The sequence below is a fragment of the Octodon degus genome, unplaced genomic scaffold, assembly GCF_000260255.1.
Source record: "Octodon degus isolate 3935 unplaced genomic scaffold, OctDeg1.0 scaffold00043, whole genome shotgun sequence".
NCBI lineage: Eukaryota > Metazoa > Chordata > Mammalia > Rodentia > Octodontidae > Octodon > Octodon degus.
This window is the reverse complement of record NW_004524619.1, coordinates 5,598,633-5,611,132: the sequence shown is the minus strand read 5'-3', so window position 1 is coordinate 5,611,132 and position 12,500 is coordinate 5,598,633. Positions and strand designations below refer to the sequence as shown.

The 12,500-nt window shown below is 37.4% G+C and overlaps 1 protein-coding gene across 4 annotated transcripts in view; it reads right to left on the bottom strand.

The window, feature by feature from the left end:
• Positions 1-12,500, bottom strand: part of Dnah12 (dynein axonemal heavy chain 12) — a 186,845-nt gene that overhangs the window by 16,031 nt on the left and 158,314 nt on the right. For 2 of the 4 annotated variants that reach the window (XM_023715784.1, XM_023715785.1), the window contains exons 47-52: positions 11,593-11,755; positions 10,858-10,938; positions 6,866-7,042; positions 4,068-4,199; positions 2,123-2,212; positions 1,127-1,267 (exon numbers count right to left, since the gene is read on the bottom strand). In XM_023715784.1, coding sequence (XP_023571552.1) covers positions 1,127-1,267; positions 2,123-2,212; positions 4,068-4,199; positions 6,866-7,042; positions 10,858-10,938; positions 11,593-11,755 — 784 coding nt within the window. The remainder of the gene's footprint in view (positions 1-1,126; positions 1,268-2,122; positions 2,213-4,067; positions 4,200-6,865; positions 7,043-10,857; positions 10,939-11,592; positions 11,756-12,500) is intronic. The other 2 variants (XM_023715786.1, XM_023715787.1) reach the window with 2 other exon arrangements.

Here is a 12,500-nt window from a genome sequence, read left to right as displayed (position 1 = left end):
ATGCGGTATTTACACGCCTGCTTCTGATTTATTCCGCTTAAGTATATGGTCTCCAGTTGCAGCCACTGTCTTGGAACTACCTCAAGCTTATCCTTCTTTATGGCAGAGTGGTGCTCCACTGCATATATAGAAAAGCACATTTTCTTTACCCATCCATCGATTGGCGGACACTGAGGTGATTTCCAAGACTTGGCTACTAAAACCTGCTGCTATAAACATGTGTGTGCATGTAGCACTGAAGCATGATGCTTTTCATTCTTTTGGGAAGATACCCAAGAGGGGAGTGGCGGGGTCTGGTGGAACCTCTAGTTTTAGTTTTTTGGGGAATGTCCACACTGATTTCCACAGTGGTTGCACCAGCAGTAGAGAAGTGTTCCTTTTCCCCCTCAGTCCTGCCAACATTTGTTATTAGCTAATTTCCTGATAATAGCCATTCTTGCTGGGGCGAGATGCCCTTCTCCCCTTAAACAACCAAGTAACCACCTTACATACCCAAGGAAATTAAATTCGTATGTCAAACAACTAATAGCCAAGACAGAGTCAACCTAAGTAACAATTAAGAGATGACTGGGATTTTTAGAAATGTGGTACTATGCCCAACTGATATTGCTCAGCCATAAGAATGAACTTTTGTCACTCTCAGCACACAGATGGACCTAGAGATGTCATAGTGAGGTAAACTATGAATAGAATAGAAAGACCAAAAGAGAATAGAAAGCAAATAGAATAAAGTGAATAGAAAAACCAAAACAAAACAAAACAAAACAAAAAACAAAACAAAAACCACCTGATCCCACTCAGATACAGAATTTTAAAAAAAGCTGAATGAACTTTTTAAACTGCTACTTTGCCTTTATGTTTTGAATTTTTAAATTTCTGTTCTCCAGGATCAAACCTTAGTTCCCTTTTGCTGGAGGGCTCTGGGCTAGTCTGGACAGTTCTATCAGCCCCAGCAAGCTGTATTTTCTTCATCTGCTAGGCACATAATCAACATCAGATAACCTTGCTGCAGCAGAACAAATGCTCCCTGGAATCACCTTGAGAAACCTCCTCACTGGTAAATATATATAGGTAGGTTTTAACATCCGGGACTATTTTGGTGGAAAATGGGTGTGCCTTGGAATACCTTTGCCACTCTGTCATACACCTCCATGGCCATGATCCACTTACACAGACCCTCGGCTGCAGAAGAGGCTTTAGCAACCTTCCGGGGATCAAATTCAGGGTTTGTCAAGTATTCACCACGAATCTTCTGCATAACAGCCACCTAGACATGAAGATTTTGATTTTAAAATTTCAATATGTATCACAAACTTCGGGATAAAAAGTTATGTTGTCTTTAATAACCGAAATCAAGCTGGGCATGGTGGTGCTCGCCTGTAATCCCAGCACTTGGGAGGTTGAGGCAGGGGGACCAGCCTGAACTACATAGTGAATTAAAGGCCAGTCTCTACTACTTAGTGAGACCCTTTCTCAAAAGAAAAAAACAAAAAACATATTAAAATCAATGTTTTGAGATAATTTAAAATAAACATAATTATAGAAGAAATGCAAGTAATATTTGTCAGAGAATACACAAATTTATTACAAATACTGGGGTAAGATGTTTCTTCCAAAAATATTGAGACTTTTGTACATTGAGAGAGCAAATGAAAACAAATTAAATAAGCAATTAAACAATAAATAGCAACAGAAAAGATACTTAGGTATATGTATATATGAGTAATTCTTAGTAAACTTTATTAGAAGAGAACATGAGACCTCTTTCAAGTCAATACTATGCTAAAACATTAATTTACTAAATAACTTTCCAATCATCTGAAAGAGTGGTTTTATGCCTTATTTTACTTTCAAAATGTCCGAACAATGGAACACAATAGCACTTTTTGACTTTAAACTCTTGCTCTTTGAATTTTTCTAGTTAACAAATATATGAATTTCATGCAAAAACTCAAAAAAATCTCAATCTTTCACAAAATGGTTTAATACCTGTAATAACCCTTATTATTTCCTTAATCCTAAAAAGGACTATAACCCTATGTTTTACACATTACATAATTATAAAGATCTTATACATGTTGCCAGAGTCACGTTCAGAGAAAAAAAATCTAGTGTAACTTACTGGAATGTTGTCCTTGTCATAGTCTTTCAAATCTCTTAGGAAATTCATATCTCCCAGGAGTTTTTTGCTAGGTCCCCAGTAATCTAATACCTACAAATAAAATTTATTCAAATGTATTTAATGTATCATTTTAAATGTTCAATGTACAATTCTTCTTCTAAACATTTAAGACATTGTCCAGAAAAAATTTAAATAATTACAAAATATCAACTTATATCTCCTTAAGAACTATGATTCTTCTCCTTAGATCATGTTAAATTTATGAGCTATTTTACATGTGGACATGAATTTACAGACTGAATTTTTATTAAACATGGAAAAGAAATCATGATTATTTGTTTTGGGTTTTTTGGTGGAACCAGGGATTGAACTCAGGCCCTTGCATTTGCCTGGCAAATGCTTATTCTACTGAGCTATCTCCCTGGCCCCTATGATTATTTGTTTTGAAGACAAGAAAGGCAGCTAGCATGGACACCATCACAACTTAATAAAGAAAATAATTTTTATTATTTCCACTTTTATTTTCCTTTGCCTTTGATTCTTTCAATTAAGAAAATTAGCATGCATTTTTAAAATCTCCTCACCAATGTAGACAAACTTATGTAAATGAGAATAACTTGATGAGAACACATTTTTTATATTATCTCAATGAAGGATAGGATTGCAAAGGAAAGAAGGGAAGGAGAGAAGAGAAAAGAAACAAACAAGTCAATAAAAAAACCCAGTTAAAAAACAAACAAACAAGCAGACAAAAAAACACACCAGTTTTTCAATTCAGGAATTCAAACTCAGGTATAACAAAGCCCTGAAAAAAGAATATATCTAAATTAAGGACAGATGTCATGCTTTGTTTTTAAGGACTCTAGACTTAAATAATAATTGTAATAACAGCTAATATTTATTGTGTATTTACTCTTTTTGAGGCTTTATGTGGAAGAGTTTTATACATGGCACCTCTGTTTACAAATTTAATTTGCTCCACGATTCTGGGGAAGATGCTGCATCTGTTACCTACCCAATGTGGAGCTTGGGAACGGAAGCGCAGTTCTGTGGAACACTTCTCTTCATCACCTGAACTGCCCTTGGACAGAAGCATTTGTGAACTGAGGCACTGCCATGTGTATTAACTACCCGCACCCTACCAGGTGGGTACATGGTTCTCTTCTTTTTACAGAACAAGCACTTTGGCCAAAGTCATACTGCTTACAGGGTCAGGATTTCTAAATTCAGACATTCTGGCTCGAGAACATGTGCTTTTAACAATTCCACCATGCCACACTACCTTGGTTCAGGAATACTTCTGTTTGTAAACAATTTGGCTCACAGACAACAGTGTTTGGCAAAAATTGCTTCTGCCCTCAAACTCTACATTAGATGATAAACATAAGCACAAGCAATTTGCCCGTATAAACACAAGTGCAAACCCCCCCACACACATAAACATACAAGTGCAGCCATCTTCCCCCCAAATTGTTTGTAAACAAGTTAATAATAACTTAATAAATTAATTTAATAAGTTAATAATTAAGCAAATTAAGCTGTAAACTGAGGCACCACTCTGCTGCTTACTTAACTCTGCAGGATTTTCTGAATGCTCCAAAACATAACCTACATATTATGTATCATATTCTCAAGAATCTTAGCTGCAAAAATATAGGTATCACCTTGCTTGTTTATTCTACCTCCATGATACTTGGAGTCCTGCACAAACAGAAAAGGAGACAGAAGCAACTGGAACCACACTTCTTCCAATACTCCCTAGAATACATGCTTGCCAAGGGTAATGCTGAATTCTTTCAAAAGATTGAAAAAATTCAATCTTTTCAATTCTTTCAAGCCATTTCTTCTGGGGATTAGGTACTGTTGGCATTTAACTTGATAACAGCTGCTGCATAAAGTCCTGCACATTCAATTAATATGATTTAAATTCACATCTGATAATTACCTTGCCCCCAGTTCCTGCAGGATCTAAAATTTTTTCTGGCTTTATATCTTTCATGACACAAATAGCAGCCATAACTAGCTTAACACCAGATGGAGGATTCTTCATTGATTTCACAATTGTAATATCAGCAGGCTAAAAAAAAGAAAACAGGACGTGTTCAGAAGAGTTTAGCTTTAAGTAATGAGAGCTTGAAAAATAATGTTGGAGAATGAAAACTCATCCACTTTAATTTAGAATTGTGCTTTTTTTTCCTTTGCGTGGTACGAAAGAATTAGCAAAAGAGAATGTAGCATAGGTTAATACTAATAGTTCACAAATGTTTGGGGGCTCATAGATCCTCATGGGCTCATTGTGACAGCTTTGAATTCTCTAGCAAATGTATGTTTTGCACATATACAAAGCATGTATCAAGCTTGTACATAGAACTTAGGTTAAGAACCCTAATTTAAGCAAAAATTTAATTCTTTATTTCCTCACATATAGTATTAATTTTATTGACAAAAATGAAAGAAGTAGGTCCACATTCTGAAATTAATTTCTAACAAGGTCTATCTATATTATTACAGCAGATACTATAGATTCACTTATTAACCATTCCAATATCCTTCTGACAGTCTTTACAATGGCACAAATGCTGGATAGCTAAGAACTACATGGCATCGTTTCAGTACAACTAAAGCTCTGGGTGAGAATTCAGTTTGACTATCAGAGCACTTGAGTGACACTAGAATTCAGACACTGAATGGGGAAGGTGGTAGGGTGTGGGGCCTCCATTTTGCTGCTGTGGATTACAGTGCAGAGTGTGTGGGTCTGGGGGCTGCCTTCCCAGAAGGACAGCTCTGCTGATTAGCCACTTGCACAATTTGGCTTTAGAGTCATTTCTAATGACTCAGTCTAGGATTTATTCTTGTTGAATTTTTTTATCTGCTTATATTAAATAGCATCAGCCTGATTTTTTGCAAGTGAACCCTAACTCATCTGATATAGTATGGCATACCAGGAAGGGTATGAGCAACAGGCTCAGATTGAAAGGGGAACCTAAGATTAATAGTCTGAACTGGTGGGATTTGAAGGCATCAAGAATCGTGGCCAGGGAGATAGCTCAGTAGAATAAGCACCTGCCTGGCAAGTGGAGGGTTCTGAGTTCAACTCCAGTACTGGAAAAAAAAAAAAAAAAAGAATCATGTATCAGAAGCAGGAGTGAGGGCCAGCCAAATAGCTCAGTAGATTAAAGCACCTGCTTAAGCAGTTCGATCCCTGGCCTGCTGTGCCAGCACTGCCCCCAGGATGTGGTGAGCCAGTGACCGGTGACTGGGACTGGACATGGTGGCATGTGCCTGTGATCCCAGCTCTTGGGACACTGAACACAGGTGGATCACTGAGTCTGATCTCCATAGTAAGACCCTGTAGACCCTTACTAAAATACAAATAAATAAATAAATATATATATATATAAAAAATAAAGAAGCAGGAGTGCTGGAAGTTCATGGAATAGTGATAAAACAGTTTGTTAAATTAGTGATCTTGGTTACCTAGACTGGAATGTTTGTTAAGAATAAGGCATTGTTGGGACATAGAGACAACTCAGTGGTCTAAGCACTTGCCTAGGCAAGGACAAGGACCTGGGTTCGATCTCCAGCACCACATGCCATGCCAGCCCTGCCCAGGGAGCACCAAGCCACCCACTGAGACCACGAGACCACGCATGGTGGTGTACACCTGTGATCCCAGCATGGGGGAGGCTGAGACAGGAGGATCACCATGAGTCAGCTGCATAGTGAGACCCTGTACCAAATACATAAAAAAAAAGGCACTGTCAAATTGAGTGGCTGCTGATAAGATGCCTAACGACAGAATAAGGAAAGATCTTGGGGTAGTAGTTCATGGCTTTTAGGTATGTAAGAGAACATAAAGAAAAAGAAAATAACAAGTTCAGGGCTTTTAATTCCTGGTTCATCATACAGTGAGATATCTAAGAAGTTTCTAACATGCTCTAAAATAATCCTTGTTTTATAACTACTACAGAGATGACAGAAATTCTGACAGAGTTTTATCCTGTAAGATGATAGTTTACCCACACACTGAGTTCACAGTCTTGTTATGTCTCTTACATGAAAATTATGACCTTGACCAGAAAAGAAAGTATCTGAGTATCTGGAGCCCTCGTATTACTCTAGGAACCCCTAATCAACATGCACTGTCTCTCCTGCTCTGTCTTGTAAGGTTGCTCTGGTCTTGCCTCAGCGCTCTGTATAAGTCTATTTAGACTGGATGGTTCGCACAGGCGCCAGTCATGGTGACTTTGGAAATGACTTAAATTTTTCTGTACATACCTGTCCACAGACTGCAGAGTAGCTCTACACACTCTTCTGTTTTGCTTTTCCTTTTTTTTCTTCTTCCCACCCTCCCTCTCCCTTTCTTTCCTTCCTCTCTTCCTTCCTCTCACCTCCCTCCTTCTTTTCCTCCCTTCCTCCTTTTCTTTTTTTCCTTGGCACTAGGGGTTGAATCCAAGCCCTCATATAACCCATTTTTAATCTGCCTCCTTGTCTGTGTGTAGAACTACTTTGGCTTCTCAGAGACTATTCATTCAATTTCCACTGGAATATTATGATTGGAAATTATAAATAATATATGAAAAGTTAAAAAAAATTAAAGTGTTCAAAAAACTGAAGAAGCCAGTTTCAAATAATTACATAAAAACCACATAATACCACTCACTGAAATAGTACCACACCTTAATTAATCAAAGACCTGCACACAGCTTTATTTTGCTGATGAAACGCAAGGCAATCACTTGCCTTAAGTGTATCCAATGCAGACAGAGCTGCTTCCAGGGCTGGGATTGCCTCAGCTAAGTCACTTTCACACTCATTTTTCAGAGCTTGGGCTTCTTCTGCCTTTCCACTGGCTATTTCTTCATCTAATTTCACAAATTTTCTTTTTGCTTCTACTTGTGCAGATTCAAGCTCAATAACCTGAAGAAATAAAGAAAAAACAAATATAATTATTCAAGCATCGGATCATCTTCTCAAACATAGGAGAAAAAGAAATGCTTGAAAATTAGGGACTCTTTTTTATGTATATATTTAGGGAAGGGTCTACAAGGTGTTCAGGGTCTCACTACTAGATCGAACTCATAGTGATCCGCCTATTTACAGCCTCCCAAGAGCTGGGATTACAGGCACGCGCCACCACACCCAGTCTAAGGACTCTTAAACCCATTATATTTTGCAGGATAGAAGGTCTAGGATAAAATGAGGAGAAATGCAAATAAATGTGACCTAACTTGCAAATGGGCTGAATACCACCTTTAAAATGGATTCACCTTAAACTGCAATACCTCACTCTGATAAAAGCCATCTGTGACAAACCAACAGTTGACATCATACTAAATAGACAAAAACTGAAAGTTTTCTCTCTAAAATCAGGAACAGGACAAGTCCACTGTTCCCATTCTTATTCAACACAGTCCTAAAGACTTTAGTCAGAAGAATTAGACAAGAATTAGACAAGAAATTAGACAAGGGATAAAATGAATAATGATAGGAAAGGAAGAAGTTAAATTTTCATCATTTGCAGATGATATGATACTCTACATAGAAGACTCCAAAAACTGCACCACAAAACTGCTGAATTTAGTAAGCAAATTCTGTAACATAGCTGGATACAAATCAACATTCAAAAATCAATAGCCTTCCTGTACACAAATAATAAACTCACTGAGACAGAAATTACGGAAACAACACCTTTCACAAGAGCATTAAAAAGAAAGAAAGAAAGAAAGAAAGAAAGAAAGAAAGAAAGAGAAAAAGAAAAAGAAAAAGAAAAAGAAAAAGAAAAGAAATATCTAGGAATCAATCTAACAAAGGCTGTAAAAGACCTCTACATTGAAAACTAGTGCCGGGGAGATGGCTCAGTAGAATAAGTGCTTCCCTGGCAAGCACAAGAGCCTTAGTTTAATCCCTGGTTCTGAAAAAAAAAAAAAAGAAAGAAAGAAAAGAAAAGAAAAAAAGAAAGAAAGAAAAAGAAAACTAGTACTCTGTAAAAGGAGATTGAAGAGAATATAAAAAATGTTAATATATTCCTTGCTTTTAGGTGAGAAGAACTAATATAGTGAAAATGACTATACTTCCAAAAATGTTATAAAGATTTAATATAATTCCAATCCAAATTCAGCATATCTCATAGAACTAAAGAAAATCCTAAAATTCATTTGAAGCCAGAAGAGACCTAGAATAGCAAGGGCAACTCTGGGTAACAAAGCCAGGGCAGGAGGCATCAAAATTCTTGACTTGAAATTATACTATAAAGCTACTGTGATAAATACAGCATCATACTGGCAAGAAAGTAGACCCAAAATCAATGAAACACATTAGAAAATCCAAAAATAACTCTAGACATACTCAGCCACTTTATCTGTGACAAAGGTACCAAACAAATTTACTGGAAGATAGCCTCTCTAATAAATGGTGCTGGAAAAACTAGCTCTCCACGTGACAAAGATTAGACACATCTTTTACTATGCGCTAAACTAAATTCAAAATGGATTGAAGATCTAAATAGTAAAACAGAAACATTAAATCTGCTTGATGAGAGTATAGCTAAAACTCTTGAAGACATTGATACAGACAAAGACTTTATGAATAAAACCACAATTGCACAGGAACTATCACAAAGCATCAATAACTGGAATCTCATCTTATTAAAAAGCTTTTGCACAGCAAGAGAAATCACCAAAGAACAAAGAGACAACCCACAATGTGGGAAAAAATGTTTGCCAGATGTTCCTCAAAGGATTATTATCAAGAACACATAAAGAAATAAAAAAAAACCACCTTCCAAATTTAAACATCCACTCCAAAAATGGGCATCTGAGGATACACACTTTTCAGATGAAGTGTGTATGAACAGCAAATAAATATATGAAAAAATGTTCAACATCACTGGTCACCGGAGAGATGCAAATTAAAACAACACTCAGATTCCATCTAACCCCAGAAAGAATAGCTATCATCAAGAAATCACTCAATAACAAATGCTGGAGGGGCTGTGGGAAAAAAGGAAACCTTCTCCACTGTTGGTGGGAGTATAGACTGGTGCAACCACTATGGAATCAGTGTAGAGATTCCTCAAAAAACTAAGGTTGGGGGCCAGAGAGATAGCTCAGTAGAATAGGTGCCTGCCTGGCAAGCTCAGGGACCCAAGTTCAAGCCCCAGTACATTGGGTGGGGGCACTAAGATTGAAGGTCCCATTTGACCCAGCTATTCCTCTTCTGGAGATCTTCCAAGAAGAATTAAAACCATCATACTACAGTGATATATGTGCATTCATGTTTATAGCAGTGCAACTTGTCATAGCTAAGTTTTGTAAACAACCCAGATGCCCATCAACTGAGGAATGGATAAAAAAGATATGGTATTTTTAAACGATGGAGTACTACTCAGCCATGAGGAAGGATAGACTGCAGGCTGTGATAGGTAAATGGATGCACTTTAGAACCATATCATAAGTGAAATAAATCAGATGCACACGTGTAAACATCATATTGTCACCCAGGTTTGAGAAGCTGAAAGCATAAGTAAGATGCAAAATGTACAATAGATATTGTAAAATGAGAAGCTTTAAAAGGGAAGAGAAACTAGGATGAGGTGATGGAGAAAAGAAAGGAAAAGCAGATAGTTAAGATAGTTTACTCCTAATTTCTCTTAGTTCATTGAAAAGAACTGTTTTTTTTAATTTTATTTGTGTGTGTGTGTGTGTGTGTGTGGCCAGCTCAGTCCACCAGGGGGCGGGGCTGGCTGGCATGTGGTGCTGGGGGATTGAACCGTGGTCCCTGTGCTTTGCTTAGCTTAGCTTGTTCTAAGTAGGTGCTTTAGACCACTGAGCCATCTCACCAGCCCTAAAAGAACAGTTTGCATTAACATTTCTTGGATAATTAAATGCTGATATCTTGTACTTTGAGTAACTAATTAAAGATAACAATATGCAATGTATTAATCATTTTGCCCTTCTATCATTTGAATTTTTATCTCCTTAAAATAAAAGAATTCATCTGGAGACCATCATGTGAAGTGAAATAAATCAGACAGAGACAATGTTATATATCACATGAGTTATCTTATATGAGAAAATCAAAATATAAATAAAGAGCAAAATAAAGAAGATAACAGGAAGTATGGAGATGGGTCTTTTTCTAACGTGAAGAGGATCAAGAGATGGAAGGAAGGGATATGGAGGGGAGGAGAAAGGAGTAAATAAAAAGAATTGAAATGTGTTATGTATGGATACTCATTCTTCACAAGGAATGTAATTATTATAAAATGTAAGCATGAGGGCCGGCCAGATAGCCCAGTGGACTAAAGCGCCTGCTCAGGCAGAAAACAGTGACCATCCCTGGCATGCTGTGCTGGGCCCGCCCCTGGGGTGCGCTGAGACACCTATTGAGAGTGGGAGTGGTGGCATGCACCTATAATCCCAGCTCTTGGGAGGCTGAAAACAGGAGGATCACTATGAGTCCAATCTATGTAGTGAAACCCTGTACACCCTGTAGACCCTGTACCAATTATAAAATAAATAAATACATAAAATGTAAGCATGTACTAATAACAACAAATTTTTTTAAAGCAGAAAAAAAGATTGCATGAATATGGGACCCACTGTTATATCCCGTCAACTGCAAAGGGTAAAGTCCCTTGACTTTAATCACAAAAATTAGGGTTTGTTTTCAAGGCTAATTTTACAGATTTTGGTTGTGCTTTCACATTCCTGGAAAACATTTAGGACACTCACCTGCATCATATATGCATTTTCAATTTTCGCTTCCTCCAGTTTGGGCTGTAACTGAATAAGCTCCAGTTTCATTTCACCAACCTAAACAGACAATTTGTCATTAGGTTTCTGCTGCTCTAATAGTGACTCCAAACACAGAGAACAGGAATTCAGATGTGTCAAAAAGTATTGGAGCAGAAAATCTTAGCAATTTTCCATTAGCTTGGAGGACAAAAAGATGAGTATGGCCAGTTTTTTCACAAAAGACTTCCTCTTCTTTGGGTACGTAACGTAACAGTAGGAGAAGGCATTTGTCATGAGAAAAATGCAGCCAGGAAAAAAAAAAATCTTATACAACTCTGTTACATTATGTGTATGGTATGCAACACAAAAATGAACCAACAAAATCTCTGTTAGATTGAACTAACACAAGAAATTCAACAGCTGTTATAATAAAAAGATAGCAGACTTACATTTCTCAAAAGCAAATAAATAAACAACGAAACAATATATATGTTTGTGTGTTCTGAACAACTTAATGAAGTTTTCTACAACTCACTAAATTCATCTATAAAATGAGGGTCATAACCTCAGGGAATTGTTATGAGGAATAACTGAAGGCCTCATGTGAATTACGTAGCATAGAGCCTGGCATGCAGCACAACCTCAATAAATGATAACTTTTATTTTTTATATATCTCTATTTTTTATCTATTTCAGCACATATTACCACTTTCAGCCACTCATCAGATTTACCTGGGACTCAGCAAAAGCTAACTGGTCAAGTCCATTTACGTATCGTTGCTTTGCTTCCATGATAGCTTGCCGCTTCTTAGTCAAAAGTTGTCGAAATGAGCCAATAAGTTCAAGGTAAGAAGTAGCAGTAACGTAGTTATGCCGTCCTAACTCCTGCAAGAACCTGAAAAGACAGGCCAGCAGCATACCTCGTTGTAATGGGTTTCATGAAGAGCTAAATTCAACACAGCAGTAACAATAAACACTTAAGAATAAAGAACAAGGCTTATGTGGAGGCTGCCAAGTACTTGAACTTATGACCACAGAATTCTCTGCATCTTGTCTGCAAGTTATCAAGAGCAATGATGTATTTAAAAAACACAAATCCATGAAGATAGCAATCAAATGTGAACTACATCAAAAAGCACATATACTTTAAAAAAAACTTTCATAAGCAAGGAGGATCTAACCTTGTAAAAGAACCAAAAACTGTGTAAAGCAGGCAATTGGAGTCAGAAAGAACTGTAGGTAGGATAGCAAGCAGCAGTCACCACTCCTTGCCCAGTGTTCCTTGTTGGCTGAATGATATAATGGAAACAATCATATTTCATGACAAGCCTGTGGACTACAGCGTGCTGCGTGGTGCCTCTGTCCAAGTCAACAATGCTGGCTGACTGTTTGACTTTGGGTTGGCAATATACCATGAGCACTTAGGTTTATGCATCTTTCCAATGAGAATATCAGAAATGAATAGAATTAGAATGCAGGGAGCCTTTTTACCAAGATGGCGCCGAAAGCAAAGAAGGAAGCCCCTGCCCCTCCCAAAGCTGAAGCCAAAGCAAAAGCTTTGAAGGCCAAAAAGGCCGTGCTGAAAGGCATCCACAGCCACAAAAAGAAGAAGATACGAACGTCGCCCACCTTCCGCCGTC